This window comes from Aspergillus thermomutatus, assembly GCF_002237265.1.
Source record: "Aspergillus thermomutatus strain HMR AF 39 chromosome Unknown NODE_307, whole genome shotgun sequence".
In the NCBI taxonomy this organism is placed as follows: domain Eukaryota; kingdom Fungi; phylum Ascomycota; class Eurotiomycetes; order Eurotiales; family Aspergillaceae; genus Aspergillus; species Aspergillus thermomutatus.
The window spans coordinates 1-19843 of NW_020798357.1; the positions used below are offsets into that span (position 1 = coordinate 1).

A 19843-nucleotide genomic window follows, 5' to 3' on the forward strand; every position below is an offset into this window, starting at 1 on the left:
CTCTGAGAGAGATAAAAGACAGCATAAGAGACAGCTCCAGAAGCGGACTGTCACCGACACTCCGTCCAGCCCCGTTGCCAGCACTGACTCGAAGGCTAGTCCATTCGGTGGTGCTCGGCCAATCGATACTGCTGCCAGAGAGAGACAAGTTGAGGAGCGTCGTCAACTAGCGCTCCGTCAGAAGAAGGAGGCCGATGAGAAGGCCAAGGCCGAGAAAGCTGAGAAGCAGCGCCAATCCAAGGAGCAGGTCAAGAGCGAGAAGCCCGTGCCAGCCGCCGATCCCAACGGCAAGGACAGCATGGACATCCCTCAGGGCGCCAAGAACTTCGAGATCCTCCGGCGGGCCGGTGAGGACGAAAGTGGCATGGCTGCCGAACAAGACCAAGCGGAAGAAGCTCGTGCTGCCGCTGCGGGTGATGAGGCCTCGAAGCAGGCTCCCGCCGGCAAGACGAACGGTAACTGGCGGAGCGGTCCTGCCCAGCCCGCCGAGGCTGCCGCAGACGAAGAAGGCTGGAGCACTGTGAGCTCGAGGCAACGCAACAACCGTCGTGGACAGTCTGGACGTACATTCGCATAGATTTCTCGATACCCTGATTCATGTCATCGTTCATAGCCGAGTACTCCTACGCTGGTTTCAGGGAGAAGTAGGGTTCGTCGCTTGTCATTTTACGGACGCCACAAATCTGACGCTACAGCCTCTATGCTCTCAGCATTTGCTTCTTGGTTAAGTCGGTGGCCAGCCTTTTCCCCCTCTGCCATCCTCTCTACTCCCCACTATCTCTTTGGTTCGTGATATCTTTCGTCGGGCTAGATTCCTGAACCACGTCTAGTCACTGCTGACGTTGTCGGGCACGTCGAAAAAGTTTATGTTTATTTTCTTGTTACGCCTACCCATTTCCTTGTCGTCATCTCTTTGTTTTTGCCTCCTCTGAGCTAGCTATTCCCATGTTGTGTGGATTTAGTGTTTTGCACTCATGACCCATCATGGCCTATGTGAAGGAACGGGCTATGTGATCTCCTGAGATGTTTGTATTTCTTCCTCCTCCTTTCCTCGGCAGAATTGATCTTCTCACTGTCAACGTATTCCCCCCTCTCATTGTCTATCTTGTTTCGGGATTGGGAAGATGGAGTGCGGAGTCCTATTCTACTTGTTCTTCTAACGGAGCCATGTCCCTTCCTAGATGACGAGACAGCCATGCGAATAAGATTATGACTCAGAAGATAGACGTGTGGTGCGAGGGTTGCGTTAGGGTCATAGATGTAGGCAACTTTTGTGTCGACAATAATGGGAACTACCAGCTCCTCTGATCGCTCATCCGTCGTTAGAGGCTGTCCTTGGCCGAGCGTGTGAGGCAACAATCCTGCGCCAAACCAGCCAACGACCTAGACTGGAAAATAAATATCCAAGCAAGGGGGAAACTGGCAACACGAAGATAAGAGTAGCAAGTACATAGCGATCGCCGATCTTCCACACAGAGCCCGTACATTACAAGGGATACAACTATCGGACTGTGCTGGCGCCTCAGCATGGCTGGTGTTTCCCTGGCGATCAGCCATGGTCATACTCCGTACCTTTATCAAGGTACGGAGTAGTAGTACTGAGATCCTTCATTCCTTGGGACTGATGTCGATGGCTGGTGGACCCTTGACTCCTGCGCAGGCAGGTTGAATTATGAATCATGAGGTGCATGAGTGGTAATCTGTGTTGATCGATATTGATATCCTAGACTGGATTACTTTGCATCTAGATAGTTTCTGAACTGTAGATACTTAGAGGATGGAGGAGGTGACCAGTCAACCACACTAGAATCCACCAGAGGCGGAGACTAAAAGTGATCCACGATCTACACGTGTGCCATTTAACAATCGACTTCGTTAACAGTCAAATCATCCCCAAGCGAATGTTCTTGTGAATGGTGAGCTTCAGAGATGGAGGATTGACACTTTTAAGGATGATGGGTTGTTCGTTGATGGAGATTTCCTTGCCTTCAGTATAAGCCTACACAACACTAGACTGGATAGGAGAGGCATATTTATAGAATGCACTAAAGCAGAGGTAGACTTTACTGACTGTAACTCAAGTCTGTGACACAAATACTCCTCTGGTCAGCCTCCCTCTGACTTCACTTCCTTACCTCCTTAATTGTTGCAGGAGTTATTCACTGTGATCCTTATGAGACATCTTTTCAGTGCCACTTCTCTTGTTCACTGCACACTTCACCGATCTGCCCCCGCTACTAAAAGGACTGGACGACCTGCGACGCCGAGCCTCCATCCTTTCATTTCCGCGACCCCAGGTTCTGCTTCGTTTCAGCCCTCAATTCTCTGAGTTCTACCAAGAAGAGCCCTTCCAATTCCTCTGATTCAAGCCTCGATAATGTCAACCACCACAACCACCACTCTTACGGCTACAACGCTTGTGGGGATGCTTCCGACCATGACAAGCGCTACCCCGATCACCTCAGGGAAGAATTGTCCAACATGCGGACAGGATGGGTACATGTCGCAGGATCAATTGGTCCAGAGCGCTCGGAAGAGGGTGAAGGAGTTGGAGGGTCAGGTCGAGCTGTTGAACGCCCACGCTACACAAATGGGTAAGCATGTGGTTATGACCGAGGCCTGACAGACGTTGCTAATATGGGTTACGTCTACAGCTGCAAAACTAGCCGAGTACGAGAAAGAAGTGCGCCGTCTCCAAGCCCAAACCAACACGCACACCCCCAGGACGGGCTCCGCGTCATCCACATCGTCCGCCCCCTCGAATGAGAGCGATCAATCCCTGTCGCCGACACAACCCCGGTCCTCGCCGCCGCAACAAGGTCGCTTGTCGACGCTGACGTCGCTACTCCCTTACCGTCGACCTAGCACCGCGTCTCCCACGCAGACCATTGCCGAGCCAGCACAACCCACCCCTTCTCCCGATCATGCTACGACAGAGCTTCAGAATGCGCTCGAGCGAGAACAGAGCTTACGCAAGGCGGCAGAGAGCCAGCTCTCCCAGGCCAGTTCGGAGCTGGAGGAACTGACGGCGCAACTGTTCAGTCAAGCGAATGAGATGGTTGCGCAAGAGCGCAAGGCGCGGGCGAAATTGGAAGAGAGGGTGGCGGTGCTTGAACGCCGGGATGTCGAGAAGAGGAAACGTCTTGACCGACTGGAAAAGGCGATGGAGAGGGTGGAGCGGCTTCGAGCATTGGTCGGATAGTCCTCATGATGTATAGAGGACGTCGACTTGTAGTCGCCCTCTGTCTTTTGACTTTTTTTGCTTTGCGTTGGAACTTGGATCTATTATACCCCTGTTTTGGTTCCGGCGGACGACTCCTGCTTTGGATTGTTTTTGACACGATATGGCCTCATGAATGGGGCCATGGGCTTTGAGCCCATGAGGACGGGACCACGACCAGCATTGTTATGACACGAAGGCGTTTTGGAGAATGTTTAGCTATAGCTGATGCTTCAGCAATGATCACTACATGCTAGGACGCTGTGGAGATAGCGCAATATGACATTAATGACCTCATCTCCTTACAAGATTTCCAGTGACTCATTAAGATATCAAGGTTTACTTTGGCCACGCAACAGTCCGTGTTGCTAAGGGTTTAGGCTAAACGCTGTATGGCTTCACCGGGTTGTTCCCACTCTCCACCCCGCCCAGCGCAGGGTCTGGCAGTTGGGCGCCAATGAAATGGCGCCCCCGAAAGCATGGCAGCTAATGCTGGATAACCGGATTTCTAATCTCATTTCAAGTATATGTAAAAGTCGTGCATCTGATCAGCAGCAGTCCCAATTGTCAATAAACATCTAGGTATCTATTGCATTCGAAACCACCGCCATGTCTGTCGGAGTGGCCATCATTGGAAGTGGTATGTCCCACATCTATACAACGATGACCTGCGATCCCGTTAAACCGAAGCTGATGAAAATCTACAGGCATCTTCGCTCGCGAGGAGCATCTGGTACGCCATCCCGCTTTATCAACCTGAATCTGAGTATCCCTGACATCAACCATGCACCTTCTAGCCCGCAATCCAAGCAGCAAAGGACTTCCAGCTGAAAGCCATCTACTCCCGATCCCTCAAGTCAGCCCAGGATCTCGCGAATGGGACTACCGGCGTTGATCTCTACTCCGAGGACTCTGGCTCCGGAAAGGGATACGCCGATTTGCTTGCCCGCGAGGACATCGCGGCGGTCGTCATCGCGTGCGTCTGACTCTCTACCCCCTCCAGCAATCAAGACTCACAGGCTAATCCGGGCAGCCTCCCCATCCTGGTCCAGCCTGATTTCATCCGCAAGGCCCTGACCGCAGGGAAGCACGTCCTGTCCGAGAAACCGATTGCCAAGGACATCGCCACGGCGCGGGACCTGCTGCAGTGGTACCGAGCCACCATCGACACCAGCAAGACCCTCTGGGCCGTCGCAGAGAACTTCCGGTACATGACCAAGTTCCTTCGCGCGGCGGAGGAGGTGCAGAAGCTGGGGCGGGTGAAGAATTTCCGGGTGAATGCCCACAACCTGATCTCGACGGACTCGAAGTATTTTAGTACGTTACCGGATTACGTGGCTATCTCTAATGCATCTGGTCCATGATTCTAACGAAGCAGAAACTGAATGGCGCCAAACGCCGGGGTACCAGGGCGGATTCATCCTCGACGGTGGTGTCCATATGGTAGCAGCTCTACGACTGATGCTCGGGTCGCGGGACCCCGTCGCTACGATATCCGCACAGTCCTGTCTCCAGCAACAGCATCTCGCTCCGCTCGACACGGTGGACGCGGTGATGAAGACCAGATCGGGCGCTACGGGTGTGCTGTCCTTGTCGTACGGATCGGAGTTTAATGACTCTATCTTTGAGTTTGACTGTGAGGGAGGCGTGGTCGCCTTGAACTTTGACCAGCTGACAGTCAAGGGGGAGAGCACTGAGCTCCCTTTTGACGGACGAGGTGTTAGCCGGGAGGTCGCCGTGTTTGCTGCGACGATTGCCAGCGGTGGTTCGGTCGACAAGCGACAGAGTCCGGAAGAGGCGTTGGCTGATTTGGAGATTATGGAGAAGATGTTGACTAGTGGTGAGAGAGACGGAGAGAGACAGAGCGTGGAATTACAAGTGTAGATACAGACACAGCTACTTGAACATGAACATGATATCGTAACTTCCATTCAATTTGATACGTATAGAACTGCTCTTAAGTAAGCGGTCTTGGCGCAGGGCTAGCCGCCAAAGCCCTAAACCACCCGTTCTCGCTTAGCGATCCACTAGCGTCCCCGCTGCACTCAGACTTGCTCGCTCGGGCGGCCAAACCTCAGCGCGAATTTTTGAGATTGAACTCGAATCGTCACGACAACTCTCGAGCGCCAGCCAGCGAGACCCAACGATACCGACAAGGTATGTCTGTCGATTGAATATTATCTGTATCTTTTGATGCGGGTTGAGATTGTACTGACTGGTTCAAGATGGTCCTCGCAAAGAAGCACGTCCCCATCGTCAAGAAGCGTATGTTCCAGCTCCCTCTGCCAGCCTATTCCCTGCCTCAAGCACACGCACAAAATTTGGTTCTGGGGGGATACAAAGAAGTGGATGTTTCGGATAGCGATTGAAGAGATGGGTCAGAGAAGAGATGGAATCAGCGACCGAATCAGCACAGTTGAATTTGCACACACGAGATATCCGTGGAGGACTGACATTCGGACGTGAACAGGCACCAAGCGCTTCTTCCGCCACCAGTCCGACCGCTTCAAGTGCGTGCCGGAGTCATGGCGCAAGCCCAAGGGTATCGACAACCGCGTCCGCAGACGCTTCAAGGGCAACATCCCCATGCCTTCCGTACGTTCCGCCCGACTCTGAACCCGACCCGCATCAGATCGATCAACCGACGTGACGTGGTCTACCTCTACGAACTGCAAATGCTGATGAATCTCGCTGGACTAGATCGGTTACGGCAGCAACAAGAAGACCAAGCACATGATGCCCTCCGGCCACAAGGCTTTCCTCGTCCACAACCCCAAGGACGTCGAGCTGCTGCTCATGCACAACCGCACCTACGCCGCTGAGTACGTTGCGTCCGCAGCCGAGCCTCCATACAAGCCCATACTGATGATAACAGGATCGCCTCCGCCGTCTCCTCCCGCAAGCGCGTCGACATCGTCGCCAAGGCCAAGGCGCTCGGCGTCAAGGTCACCAACCCCAAGGGCCGTGTCACCGTTGAGGCGTAAGCGTTGGAGCAGGAATGACGAAGTAATAGAAAGAAGAAAAAATTTGACCCCTAACCTCTTACAAATATACCATGAAGGGGGGCCGGATGGTGGACGTCCTTTTTATTTTCCTCCTCTTTCCTCATTTCCTCGTGTCCTCTGGCGGGTGCGGAAAAGGGTGTCGATTGTCGGTTCCATGTATGGTCGTGAAATCCTCATGGCAATGACGAATCTCAAGATTATGTGCATGCTTTTGTGTAGTGGCCGTCTTATTGGAGAGTACGAAGCTAGGGAAGCCGGTGTAGATTTTGAGGCCATGTAGTAGATCTCCAGTCGGTATCTACAGTTGTGCGTAGTTTCGTACATATTGTCAATGTGCATGGTGAACCCGTATATCATTAATGCGTCCTTTTAGCTAGAAACTCGCCATCTATGTATCATGCAAGATAAATGTAAATGCAAGTTCATACAAGTTCATACCGCCGCTTCCTGCTCCTGGAAGTCCTGCTGCCGAGCCGCAGAAATATCCACAAGCCCGACCCCCCTCAGCAGCACCCTCTCCTCAGAACCCTCGACAACCATCCCCTCCGGGATCGGCGTCTGGCCGATGACGACCTCCTCCTCCTCCGGGACAGGCACCCAGTCCGGCGCTTCACGCGGCCCATCCAACCCCTTGGGCGGCATGGCCCACGAGGGCATCTTGCTGCGATACTTCCACTGGCCCTCCAGATCGGAGTAGGCGACCGCATGCAGGAAGATGCCCAGCTCGTGGACCCCCGGGTCGGTGTAGAGCTCCGTGCCGCAGACGTCGCATACGGCGCCGGAGAGGCGCTCGCCCTTGCGCTTGTGGTAGTCGTGCACGGCGGCCTCGTGCTCGCGCGACATGATCTCCTCCACGACGGACGGGTGCGTGCCCGGCGGCACGGCCGGCACGGTCGTCAGGTGCGTGCGGTAGCTGGTGGATGATGATGATGATGATGATGTTGTGTCGGCGACCTCCGTCTTGCCCATCTGCGAGAGCCGGTCGATGATCTCGCTGTCGCGCTCGGCGGTGGCCTCGTGCTTGCCGAGGTCGGGCCCGAAGACGCGGCGGTTGGAGTAGATGGGGTCGTTGGTGATCGGGTGGCCGAGGAACTGCAGGTGCACGCGGATCTGGTGCGTGCGCCCCGTCAGCGGGAGGCAGTGCACGATGCTGTAGCCCTCGGCTTCGTTGGCCAGGAGCGGCGGCGGCGTGGCGGGCCGGTCGCCGCTCGCGGTCACCTCGTGCGCGTCTGGTTCCGGGGCCGGCGAGGCGGGCGGGTAGTATGCCAGCCGGCGGAACTTGGTCTTTGCGTCTTTGCCGGTGGCGCGCACGCGGTTGAGCCCGAGTTTGGGACTGACCGACATGATGGGCTGGTCGCAGACCACCACGCCGTCCGGGAAGCGGCCCTTGACGCGCGCGATGTACTCCTTCTGCACGGTGCGCTGCTTCAGCTTGATGGTGATGGCGTCCGCGGCCTTGGGGTGCTTCGCGATGAACATCACCCCGGACGTCAGGCGGTCCAGCCGGTTGCAGGGCCGCGGGACGAAGTCCCGCCCGCGCTGCGAGCGCAGGATCTCGACGATGGATTGGTAGTGGTACCGGCCGGCGGCGTGGACGGGGACGCCCGCGGGCTTGTCGATCACAAGGATATCATCGTCCTCGTGGATGATTCCAATCTCGTGGCCGGTGACGGGGGGTTCGTGGCGGTGGAGGGTATGCGAGATGATTTCGCCGTTCTTGATGACGGTGTTGGGGGCCGCGGTCTTGCCGTTGACGGTGACCTTGCCATCCGCCAGGGCTTGTACCTAACATATGTGTTAGTCACGGCGTTCAATCACAGTCCTCGAAGACCCACGTAGTACTCGGGCGGCCGATCTCTGAACTCGGACGTGAAAATGTCCTGCAGCTCTCGACCCCGCCATCGCTCCTTGCAATAGGTGTTGTATGTGTAGTAGTAGGGCTTGACCCTGCGCAACCCGCCCTCAAAGTAGTACGGAATCGGCCATGGATCGCATGGAGTGACGGCGACTTTCGGGGGCTCTTCGACGGGGTCCGGAGGAGGGACTTGGAGGGTGGTGTCGACGGGGACGACAGCCATGCTGGACGCAGGGATCCTGGCTCGTCGCAGCAGATACGCAGTAATGCGAGGAGATGGAGCCAGAGGTCAAGTTGTTCAACGGTGCTGGAAGCAATGGTATACGTTTGTGTACTGGTGAAGGCAAAAAAATAGCCACCAAAAAAAGGGAAAAAAAAATAAATTAGTGTTGCGGGGAATATCAGATCGCTACAGAGAGTGCATAGTAGATATATAACCCGGATACAATCAAGATATCTAAATTGTCTATATACCGCCGGATCTCGATATATTTAAATACTCATATTCAATTCAATATCCAATATAATAGCTATCAATCATAATCGTTGCCCTTGATCTCATTCCCCGCCTCAGGCACAACTGCATAACCTTATCCCGATTACTAATACTGCATGAATTCTTCATAGTGACGACCAATCACAATGTGCGGCATTTCAACCTCGGCTCGCTGGTGCCTGAGGTCTCCGAGGCGTGGCATCGACATCAGATAAACACAGCATCACAATTCTATAACAAGCCTAGAATTACTCTGCATATAGAATTGCACTGTAGTGCATTTGTCCTGGATATTTATTTCCGAGACCACCTGACGAAACAACTATCAGCAGCAGCAGCAGCAGCAGCAGTTATATCCATAAACTACACCCGCATACTGCCATCCCTCCTATATATAACCTGCCTCGCACCACAAACACAATGTCCTTCAAAGAGGACCTCAGCGCCAAAAAGCGCCGCAAGCGAAGCGACTACGTCTTCCACCAGGAATACCGCACCCGATGGCAAGCCCCTCACCAATTACCACAGATCAACGCTCTGACAGACACAGGTTCGACAACGACATGTACGCCCACCTCAACAACACCGTCTACGCCATGCTCTTCGACTCGATCGTCAACAGCTGGCTCATCGCCGAGTGCGGCATGGATCCGTTCAGCATGAACAAGACCGCCAGCACCGCCAGTGACATCTCGCAGCAGGTCGGGATCATGGTCAACTCGTACTGCGACTATTTCTCCTCGGTCTCGTACCCGGATGTGCTGGATGTGGGGCTGCGGGTTGTGAAGCTGGGTTCGTCGAGTGTGACGTATGAGGTTGGGGTGTTTAGGCGCGGGGAGGAGGATGTCAAGGTTGTTGGCGGGTATACGCATGTGTTTTGTGCGCGGGAGACGATGAGGCCGGCGAGGGGGGGGATGGAGGAGAGGGTGAGACGGGGGTTGGAGAGGTTGGTTGGTAGAGATGGGGCGAAGTTGTGATTCATCTATTCAACATCACGGTCGTGGTGTGGTGAGCTTGTGGTGCAGGTATCACAGGCTGAACTGAAGCCGCTTGATCTTGGGTTCGATCAACTTATTCAGCTCAGGGGTTATATTGATATGCCAACTATGCCTACTTTTGCGAGTGCCTGATGGGTAGACTCTGCCTCCGTGCTATACCTTCAGGCAAACAGCCATGGTGTCTTATGGTGTATATGAATGCTGAACTGCTGACGGAATGATAGCTAAACAGACTCATCTCTTCCCTGAGCAGGAGCAGATGCGCCATTTGACCTTCCTTTCAGCTCCTGCTAGTGTGCCCTAGTATCTGGAAATTTCTGACCTTTGCTGTCTTATGTGGCTGGCTGAGGACAGAGACACGGGTCTCTCTGCTTGTGGTATGTCATGGAAACATCGATCGACATGGCTGTCCTAATTAGAGTACTCCGTGCAGAGAGACTGAAGATAGCGACGGTGGTAGATGTGATAGATCATCTGTTGACTGCAGGATTGTGTTACAAATAGCAGGCCGTAGCAATCAACGCCAACCCATTAGTAAAAGCGAAAAAAAAGAAGAAAAAGAAAATTCCCAATACAACGCTATTTTATAGGTCTGAAGCAACTAGAAGTAAAAAGTCTATCCCTTTCTAAACCCAAACCCGAACGCCATCGCTAAATCGAACAATTGCCGATGTACACTTTCGTCCCGATCATTGTATCGGCAAGTTCATTTGCGATGGAAAGAATAAGAGACATATGAAATAAACAGACACCCGCTCGAACGCTGTTCGCGACAATTCATGAGAGATAGGGTAGTTGTCGGAAGAAAGAGGTGGAGTGAGTTGAAGTGCCACGGTGCTGAAAAGAGTCATGGGATGGTGTAACTCAAGATGCATCTGGCTAATCCAACTTGGTTGGAACTATGCTGCTGCACCGAGAGACGTTGGAGCTTTCCGGAGACGGGACGCGCTGCATCGTCTTGGTCCCATGGTCGTAGCGCCACTTTTGATACGGACCAGGAATGAACTTTCCTTTGGCGTCCCATCCCGCAACCCAGGTGTAGCCATCGTCAAGAAGGAAGAAGAGCAGTTTTTCCGGCTTCGCGCCCTCGTGCAGAGTCACTGACTGCCAGCGACATCTGTCTTCCATTTCGTGCTCGAAGATGTATCGATGGAGGATGCGGCAGTAGACAAGCGGAACAGGGGCCTTCTCCTCGTCTTCGCTGCCGTCCTTGTGGACGAGATGCCACCCCAGACCGGGGATGTATTTGTAGATGCCAGGAACAGGGCTTTCCCAATGTTCCTCTTTGTGAATAGATCCCTGGATGCGCTCGCCGCGTTGGAACCAGTAAGTCGGGCAGAAGACAGCGCGAAGGCAGATGAAGAGATTCGGGGCCATGATAATTAGATATTGAGTGAGGACAGGTCAAAGAGTAGAATTCAAAGGAAGCGCTCAATTGCAGAACTTTTTCGATGCGAGAGATGAGATAGGGAAAAAGGCGTTTTCATAAGTCGATATCCATCGTGACAGGCGTACTCCGAAAGGCTTCGTAGTTGTTGGTGAGAAGATGAACAAGGATAGACGGTGATGCTGTCACTTGCGCAACCACCAATGTGTAAGGATTAAACTTCCTGCTGATTGAGAATGCGAGTGGGATTCGTTGGGGATTTCGATCGCTTGTTACTTGCCTGCTTCTGGGAGCAGGATCAGGAGCAACGACAACGCGCTGCAATGATGCGGTGTGTATCAAAGAGCCCAGAAGACGTGAAAACTGACGGAGCTCGAGTTTCCTGGAAATAACCTGGACAGGAACACAATGATAGTCTGATGGAAGGCAGGGAGGAAGCCGATCGAAAGACGAATGTGATCAAGAGCAGTGCAGCAGTCACCCTGTGTTACAGCTCGTCAAGAGCGCATGGGTGGAATCTCGACTCTGACTGGACGATAAAGAGGAAAGACATTATGCAGGATGGGAAATTGAGGAATTATAATGAGGATGTTAAGATGAAGGCGAGGTTAAATTCCAACAGGAGAGAGAGAGATGATGATCGGGTATTTCGAGGCGGTCTGAGGTCAGCCCACGACAGCGAAAATTTTGATAGTCAGGATCACTGAGGTCCTAGACAGGCACTAGACGGACTAGACCTCCTCCATGAACGGATCCGTCTACGGAGAACTGAGGATAGGCCCATAATCCCCATAATTCCAGCGAGTCCATCCAACAAAAGCGAGAGCTGCAAAGGGGAGACTCTGCGCGGCGGGAAAGCCGCGACCCACCGGTCCACAGAAGTATTTATATCGCGCATTTTTTCTTTCTTTTTTCCTCATACAGAGTAGGTTCAACTCTATAGCACACTCATCATCATAGTGAGTCAATTCAGCTGGACTTTTACCGTTAAGACCAGCTGTGCCTTGGCACCTGGAGACCAAAGTCGGGACCGAAGTGTACGACATGACCTCAACTGGCAGCATCAAACAGTCAAACACCTGGTAGTCTCGCTAGTTCTCCGGGAATTCGGGAACGCGCTTTTTGCTTTTTCCTTCCGTAATCCTGGGTTGTGCTTGATGACCTGAGAATCTTCCTGCACGCTCATGGAAATAGCCGTCGGCAGTGGCACCAGTAGCAGTAGATTAGACGCCAAAGAAGGACCGTGTCGGGAAATGTTGTAACTCGTAAAGCAGCTCTCACCACCTTGCACCTTGAAGAAGAGATGATCGGTAGTTAAGCCATCTTGGCAAAGGCTGGGCATCCGCTGTGGCTCGAATCACCTAGCGTTGCATTATCAATTGCTATCCACTTCTATACAAGAATGTTGATGCCTGGTTACGCAGTTTCTGTCTTGCACGGAAGCACCTTCAAGCAGGGTCTTCTTGTTGTAGTCATTCTTCTAGACGGTCCCGGATGGTCATCTCTACGAGTAACTCTTAGCTAAGAAGCTGGTGTAAGCCCATGAAATGCTCAAATCCTGGCAAGACTGATCAATTCGCACTAATAGTGTTGAATCTGAAAGAGGACATAGAACTCGCCTCCACCTCTGGGGCTTGGAAGCACTGTATCAAATCAAAACCGGCGTGTTTCAGGTCTGGCCATCCTGGACGATCATCGACGGTCCTTGATGTACTTGATGTACTTGAAGCCTTGAAACCCTTGAAGATTTAGAGCTCGTCACCATTCCAGGAACAAACATGGCCGCGTTGACGGTGTCAAATCCGGCTTGGACAAGCGATTTTCATCCCTCGGAGATGGTTATCGGAGGGCTGTCCACGAAGCTATCCACGAACGTATCCGGATCAACCCTGCCTCCCGCTGAGTGCATAGAACTGCCTGGCGTGTTCCAGGTAATAGACAGCGTCAACCCGCGTAGGAACAATGCAAAATCTCCTTCTCAAGAGCTGATCTGCCCTTCTTATAGAGTTCCTGGATCATGGTGTGATGAGGCATAGTGCAATAAGAATAGATAGATAGATAGCAATTACCAGTATGTGTAAAGATAGTGGGATATATCATATAATAACAGAGCTATTCCGTTCAATGCATTTCGCCGCGTCGGTAGCTACCCAGCTGCTGAACGACTTCCCGTCCGTCCGGTTCAGTCTCCTCGTCGGCATCGGCGGCGGGGTTCCGGATCTGGACCAGGGCGTCGATATCCGGCTTGGGGATGTGGTGGTTAGTAGACCGGCGGGGAGATATGGCGGGGTGGTGCAGTTTGATCGGGGCAAGGCGCTTGCGAGTGGGCGATTCGAGCGGACGGGGGCGCTGCAGCGGCCGCCGGATGTGCTGCTGGGTACGGTTGCCAGGCTGGAGGCGCTCCATCGGAGGGTGGATAGTGAGGTCCCGAGGTATCTGCGGGAGATGATCGAAAGGTATCCGAAGATGAAAGAGGGGAAGTATACCTACCAAGGAGCGGAGAATGATCGGCTCTTCCGGGCGGAGTCCGAACATGCGGGTGGAAAGGACTGCCATGGCTGCGATCCGGGGGAGATTGTTGAGCGTGAGCGCCGGCCCCATCCCAGCCCGGTGGTGCATTACGGGACGATCGGATCGTCGAATGCTGTGGTCAAGGACGGCCGGTTGAGAGATATGATCAGAGATGAGCTGGATGTCCAGTGTGTGGAGATGGAGGCTGCCGGGTTGATGGAGTCGTTCCCGTGTCTGGTTATACGGGGCATCTGCGATTACGCGGATTCGCATAAGAACAAAAGATGGCAGCCTTATGCTGCTGCGACGGCGGCTGCGTATGCAAAGGAGTTGCTGTCTTTCATTCCACCGTTGGAAAGGATGCCACGGGCCAGGGCGGAAAACATCCATGCTCCGCCGCGAGGCTATACCAGGATACTCGTGGGAAATGCCGGGAATGTCATCAATGGGCCTGTGTCTGGGGATGTTGTCGCTGGAGACAAAGTCAATGGGGACAAGATACTGTGGGGTGAAAGGTGGTAATCATCAAGAAAGGAGATTATTGAGAGTCTTAATGAATGTTGCACACTATCTACAGGCTCAGCCAGCGTCGATCACCGTGCCACAATCGGCCTCAAACTGTCTCACTATGGGTTTGCAACAGCTGATAAAAATGGCCTTTACAGTGGTGGAGATCCGACGTGCCTGTAACTCATTGAATAAACTCGCGAATTGACCTGACCATCCATACTCCTTTGCCCGGTCCGCAAAAGCCTCCGTCTCGATCACCAGGTAGACTTGCTTAATACCTCCTAGGACCGATCCCAATACGCTGAACCAGTCTTCTGGAGTCGATGCATCCCGAATCCTCCTCGCGGTTAGCGAAGCGCTGCGTTCGTTGACCGTCGCTGGAGTTTGCTGCAGGATCTGCGAGACAAGCTGTTTCAAAATATCCAGGGTATCATACGCATGTGGTGGCTGACTCTTGGCCTGAAGGACCCAAGCAACAATAGCCTTCTCTTTTTGGAGCAGACCTATCATGCCTGCAGCAAAGTCTCTGAGCGGAGGACGAGTAGGAAAGGAGCCTTTGACAAGGAGTAGAGAGGAGTGAGACTCTGCTACCCGGTCCTGGAGTCGCCGAGATTGTCGCAGAGAACAAGTTGTATGGCCTTCCTTCCGGCGTCGAATCTTGCGCATTAGGGCATAGTAGTGGAGGGTCGCTTCCGGATCAGCCAGGGTCGGCATGGCTAGAAGTGGGAGTATATCGGAAAGATTGATCCCAGGACCTCCTTTGCTCGTGTCGAACGTGGCAGTGTAGCGTAACGTGTGGAATTCTGCTTGATATCAAATGAATCAACGGGCCGGACACTCAGTTAGTCGAAGCACCCACCTTCGAGGGCGCGTCTCGTTTCCGGTATCCCGACAATGGTGTGTGATGGCTTCGAACGGTTTTCCTCAAGCTCAGCAAGAATCATGCTCGCGACCAGTTGACAAATTCCTTGAAGATCGTCCGAGATACCGCCGTCCGGGTTCTTTACTCCGAGCTGTGTTAGAATCGCGGGATCGAATATGAGATTGCGCATTTCAATCGTGATCTGTCAGATGCTGGGGCATTAGATGATGACGGTGAACCTATTTTCAATGAAAGATCTCGAGAAATTTACCTTGTTGCCCGCAACTTGATCGCCTCCGAATTTGCTTCCTCCAATTTGATCTCCCGCGACATTTCCGTTGACCAGATTTCGAACATCGTGGGCATGGATTGCCATGGGATAGAAGGAGGAGGGGAGGGGAGATTTTGATTGAGCACCTGCACTGACAGCTACCTTGGGTGTGTTCAGCTGGCGAGCGTCCTTTCGTTAGTTAGGTAGCTGCAGTGAGCCTGATCAGACAGCCTTGCCTCTCCTCTTTCAGCCTGATCCCAGTCCCCTCAAACCGGGATAAAATGTCATATACAAACACTAAAACACACCTAACCTCAATGACGAAGCCGGCAGAGTCCTAAACTCACTAAAGAAGCAGTTCAATGCTTGTAAAGGCACACAGGCATTCCTTGGTGTGTGATAGGTGATCAATCGCGGTCATGGACGACTTAACATGACCAATGAGGGGATATAGCCTTGCGCTGTGGCTGTCTCCTTTTCCTACGAGATCGCCAGCCAGGCGCTTACTGAAAACAGTCCTTCCGGCTGAGGACAAACCTTCACTGAGGCTGGAGAAAGAATACCCAGACTGTCAAGAAGAAGCAATAGGAGGATCATCAGAGTACGACCAAGAAAGCGAAGATCATGTATCTGTGCTTCAATTCCTGTTTCGTAGTTGATGCTCCCTGAACCAGGTCATGGTCTCACTGACGGGTACGCTGGGATAGGCAGATGCCATTGACAAAAAATCTTTTTGTGCTTGGAGAGCTTCAGAAGGGTTGATACTGTTGAATGTGCCTGGGATTGTGAACTGATCGAGATATCTTGTCACCACTCTAGAACAACCTATCTATGTACGGAAAGCATCATCCCCCCCAGAATAACCCGTTCGAGCATCTCCCTCTCCGGATCCTGCGCCACCATGCCCCGGAAACAGCCATCCCCACGCAGCAGCAGCAGCTCGCGCGGGCTCCCCGACTCCACGATCCGCCCACTCTCCAGAACCAGCAGCGTGTCCGCATCCGTGACCGTCCTCAGCCGGTGCGCAATAACCAGCAGTGTTGTCTGGCGCTGGCCCAGGGCGGAGCGCAGGCTGCGTTGGATGAGGGCGTCTGTGGCCTTGTCCCACCGAGGCCGTTGCCTCGTCCAGAATCATAACCTTGGGCTGCGGGATGATGGCCCGCGCTAGGCAGAGAAGTCCGACGGTTGCGCCAACTGAGCCCTCCACCCCGGCGAGTACGACCAAGGTGGTATTCGGATCGTCTGCAATGAGGTTTGCATGGACTCGGACAGAGAGCGGCGCTCAGTCCAGCTCTCCAGGAGATGGCGAAGCAAGATTTAGCCGAAGGACAGGCTGCAAGCGCCGTGCATTGGAGCAGGAGACAGACCTGATGATAGGCATTAGTGTTGCTATTCGATCCATGCATGTACATATCTTTATGTGAGAGGCTTGTGGCACACCTCGATGCACTCATGCAGGAAACTCATACCCAGATTCCGACCCCCGCCCAACACACCAAGTTCGCTCGATTGGCCAAAGGACGGGCTACCATGCCTGTTTGCAAGCCCGAAACAGCCGTTCCCACGAGCACCAGGGCTAAGATCACCATGCGAAGAGGCCGCTGTGCGGTCTGCTGGGACACGTCGGGGGCCGCCTCCCCATCTCGGTCCTTATAGCCATGAGAGAGGGGTCGATGATCGGTTGTTATCAATCGAACGGCCCAGTAGCTGATATTTTGCAGGGTATACAGACTCAGGATGGGGGCCAGCAGAAGCCCAATGCTTCCCGCAATGAGGGAGAGCTGGTCCATGTTGGCTGTCCTTTTGCACCCAGAAATGCATCTTGTCCAAGGTAATTCTTTCCGTAGGGCTCTTGAATAACGAGTCGATTTGTAGAAGTAGGAAGAGAACAGCAGGCCGGCCCCTTGATAGCAGTCCACTGCTTTCCGACAATGGTTTCCAGCATTTTCAAGATGTCCAACATAGGTGAAGAATAGGAGAACAAGGTCACACTCCCTATGCAATACTAATGCACAGAGCTGTCAGAGCATATCCTCATTCGAGCTTGGTCCTCTCACCTGTTCCTTTGGCCCCTCTGATCCGCTTCCATCCTCGATACCAATTCCCGACGTCCCGGAGCGGGCCAGCAAGTATGACGAAAAGAGACAGTACCCTGGTGCGGCCGACTGAAAATCCCAGCAATCCTGGCGTCAGTCGGACCAGGTTAGGGCATCACTGGGGACTGGGGAGTCTAGCGTAGCACCAGCATGAACTCCTGGCCCGGATATCACCGGCATTCTCAATGGCTTAGGCTAGTCATGCATGGGACGCAGTATCCAGCACCTCTTGACCCCACCGGCAAGGATGCCACAGATGCTGGGTCTGCAGCTACAGTAAATGGAGCCGTGGCCGACGACCTGTGACGAGTCAGATCGACGGGGCATGGAGATTACCAATGGGCGATTATTCTCAATCTCAGCTCCGCCGAGGATAAAAAGCAAAGAGGGATTTAAGCCCATAATTCCATTCTCCGTACTAGTTGAAAAGACTGCTTACTGCTCTTACTGCAGTGTTGCATCTACTTTTGAATCTTCATACAATGAAGTATCCAGCTCCTGACCGGCTACAGCAAGTCCATCTTGGAATCGCCCCCAAGGGCTTCGCACCCGTAACTTCCTACCAGGGAGGAAAAGACCTGTGCGAGCAAGAGCATGAGACACTGCAAGCCAGCCTCCTACGATTGTGTCCCTCTCGTCTCTGGTACCATGGCTCCCACGGTGCCTCTTGCCCTCGGCCTATTCTGATCACACCGGAGCACCAGGAACAGCTGTTCACCCTCCACACTGCTCTAGCGGCTGCCATCACCGACATTGTTGAGCGTTGGTGGACCGACTCCGAGGCGAGATTTCCAGATCGTATGCCTCTGGGGAGAGGGGAGGAAGAATTGCTACGTGTTTGTATCCCGACTCCCTCCTGCGGACTCTTGGCCAGGTCTCCGCTGACGGATTTAGGACAGTGGCTCGAGACTCAAGGCCTCCCCTACCGCGATCATCTGGGCTCATGGAGACCGGATTTTCTGGTTGAAGAGGGTGCAAGGGTAGAGAAGTTTCGCATCACCGAGATCAATGCCCGGTTCTCCTTCAATGGATTCATGCACCAGGCCTACGGGCAAACGGCGCTGGATGCTCTCGGTGTGGGGAGACATGGGATCACGCACGCGACGGACTCGGCAGAGGTAAGCTGCTCGTTTCATATGCCCTTCTGTTGCTGAGTTGGATAGATCCTCGAAGGCCTGCTTGGCCTCTTTCGGCCCGAGCTTCCATTGCATCTGCTCAAGGGCGTGGAGCCCGGAATCGACATCCACATGTTCATTGATTTCGTCCATCGGCATCTGGGCGCCCGGCCACGGCTCATCACCCCCGCAGATCTGAGGCTGCTGCCCGATCCGGAGCTCGAGAATGGGTACCGGCTCTGCTGCTTGACGAAAGCTGCGGGCACAGCGGGCCTGCCCTCATCCCCTGGCTTCGTCACCAGCGAAGGAGAGGTCGTGGAGGAAATACATCAGGTCGGGCTCGAGCTCCACCAGCACGAGCTGTTCGCCCTGCAGCCGGAATTGCTCCGTCAGATTAGCACCCGGTGCTTCAACGACATGCGAACCATCCTCCTCGCCCACGACAAGCGCATGCTGGGCATCGTGCAGCAGGAGGCTCCATCGTTGGTGGCGAGGGGAGTCCTGACCCCCGCAGAAGGCGAAGCTCTCAAAAAGGGCATCGCCGACACCATTCTCCCCGGATCCCAGGAGCTGAACGAGCTGATCCAGCTGTGTGCGGACGACGAGCAGCGGCGCAAAGAGTACCTTCTCAAGCCGATACGGGGTGGCAAAGGTGCTGGGATCATATTCGGGGATGAGATGAGCGCCAGTGAGTGGAGGGCCACCTTGGAGCGCCTACACGACCCCGCCATTATCCCCGGCGTCACCAGTTATGTGGTCCAGCGGTGTGTGATTCCCATCTTGTACGAGGTTATCCTGAATTCGTCCGGGAATCACGGTCGATACCCGCTCATTGGGACTTACCATGCGGCGCAAGGCCGGTTTTTGGGTCTTGGGACCTGGCGAAGCAGCCCGGATCGGATCTGTGCGGTCAGTAATGGAGGGTCATGGATTTGTTCTGTCATGAAGCAGTAGTATGCTTACATACTGCTTTTTTTTACCCCCTTGCTTAACTACTGCATTGTCCTGCCCATTCTTAGGATGTAGTGCCGAATGAACCCCTTTCTGTAGACTGCCTTTATTGCATGGTATTCCTTCGCTAGCTCCCATCTAGGACATTACGCCCACTCGTTTCCATAATGAAGTATGACAGCTGATTGGACAAGTTGTTCGGCATGGTGGTCAGCTCATTAACAGGGGCGTGCGTATAGCGCTGAATGCAGAGTAGCTCTTATTGCAGAAGCAGATTCCATTATGTAATGGACGCGAGTAGATGAGTAAGTAATTACCTTGCAGAATACCAGAAATGATCCATCAACTCTTTACAATGTTGCATTCATCAGGTGGCGTGAGTATTTGTCAGATCCAAGACCAACTAGTCGTCCTGCAGCCAGGCTTTAGTGACTAGCACTCATGAGGGATCTGCATGAACGGGACTAACCTTAAGATTGGCTCTAGAAAAGTCAATCATATCTAGGGCCAGGGCTTACCGATCGGCAATGCAGCTTGCGCAGATGTTACTCTGATGGTTCCACGGA

General features: G+C 53.5%; 8 protein-coding genes across 8 annotated transcripts; 5 read left to right on the top strand and 3 right to left on the bottom strand.

Annotated features, from left to right (window-relative positions):
- Positions 1–2377: 2377 nt before the first annotated feature.
- Positions 2378–3202, top strand: CDV56_100541 (uncharacterized protein; the record flags this gene model as incomplete). Its single annotated transcript, XM_026754160.1, has 2 exons — positions 2378–2594; positions 2655–3202. The coding sequence occupies 2 exons, from the start codon at positions 2378–2380 to the stop codon at positions 3200–3202; spliced, it is 765 nt and encodes a 254-aa protein (XP_026610508.1).
- Positions 3203–3829: 627 nt separating this feature from the next.
- Positions 3830–6204, top strand: CDV56_100796 (uncharacterized protein; the record flags this gene model as incomplete). Its single annotated transcript, XM_026754415.1, has 10 exons — positions 3830–3860; positions 3928–3953; positions 4018–4196; positions 4254–4537; positions 4599–5060; positions 5201–5377; positions 5426–5485; positions 5691–5815; positions 5921–6042; positions 6096–6204. The coding sequence occupies 10 exons, from the start codon at positions 3830–3832 to the stop codon at positions 6202–6204; spliced, it is 1575 nt and encodes a 524-aa protein (XP_026610509.1).
- Positions 6205–6657: 453 nt separating this feature from the next.
- CDV56_101211 (pseudouridine synthase family protein) lies at positions 6658–8303 on the bottom strand (the record flags this gene model as incomplete). The annotated part of the gene is made up of 2 exons (XM_026754830.1): positions 6658–8010; positions 8061–8303. 2 exons carry the CDS (start codon positions 8301–8303, stop codon positions 6658–6660), a joined length of 1596 nt encoding a protein of 531 aa, XP_026610510.1.
- An 836-nt stretch (positions 8304–9139) lies between these two features.
- CDV56_101581 (acyl-CoA thioesterase) lies at positions 9140–9878 on the top strand (the record flags this gene model as incomplete). Its single annotated transcript, XM_026755200.1, has 2 exons — positions 9140–9455; positions 9799–9878. The coding sequence occupies 2 exons, from the start codon at positions 9140–9142 to the stop codon at positions 9876–9878; spliced, it is 396 nt and encodes a 131-aa protein (XP_026610511.1).
- A 575-nt stretch (positions 9879–10453) lies between these two features.
- CDV56_101761 (uncharacterized protein) lies at positions 10454–10951 on the bottom strand (the record flags this gene model as incomplete). Its single annotated transcript, XM_026755380.1, has 1 exon — positions 10454–10951. The coding sequence occupies one exon, from the start codon at positions 10949–10951 to the stop codon at positions 10454–10456; it is 498 nt and encodes a 165-aa protein (XP_026610512.1).
- A 2134-nt stretch (positions 10952–13085) lies between these two features.
- CDV56_102131 (uncharacterized protein) lies at positions 13086–13994 on the top strand (the record flags this gene model as incomplete). The annotated part of the gene is made up of 1 exon (XM_026755750.1): positions 13086–13994. One exon carries the CDS (start codon positions 13086–13088, stop codon positions 13992–13994), a length of 909 nt encoding a protein of 302 aa, XP_026610513.1.
- A 57-nt stretch (positions 13995–14051) lies between these two features.
- Positions 14052–16905, bottom strand: CDV56_102264 (uncharacterized protein; the record flags this gene model as incomplete). The annotated part of the gene is made up of 7 exons (XM_026755883.1): positions 14052–14785; positions 14842–15046; positions 15116–15304; positions 15653–15780; positions 15953–16378; positions 16446–16482; positions 16585–16905. The coding sequence occupies 7 exons, from the start codon at positions 16903–16905 to the stop codon at positions 14052–14054; spliced, it is 2040 nt and encodes a 679-aa protein (XP_026610514.1).
- Positions 16906–17693: 788 nt separating this feature from the next.
- On the top strand, positions 17694–19280 carry CDV56_102726 (uncharacterized protein; the record flags this gene model as incomplete). The annotated part of the gene is made up of 3 exons (XM_026756345.1): positions 17694–18009; positions 18106–18329; positions 18375–19280. 3 exons carry the CDS (start codon positions 17694–17696, stop codon positions 19278–19280), a joined length of 1446 nt encoding a protein of 481 aa, XP_026610515.1.
- Between the last annotated feature and the right edge of the window lie 563 nt (positions 19281–19843).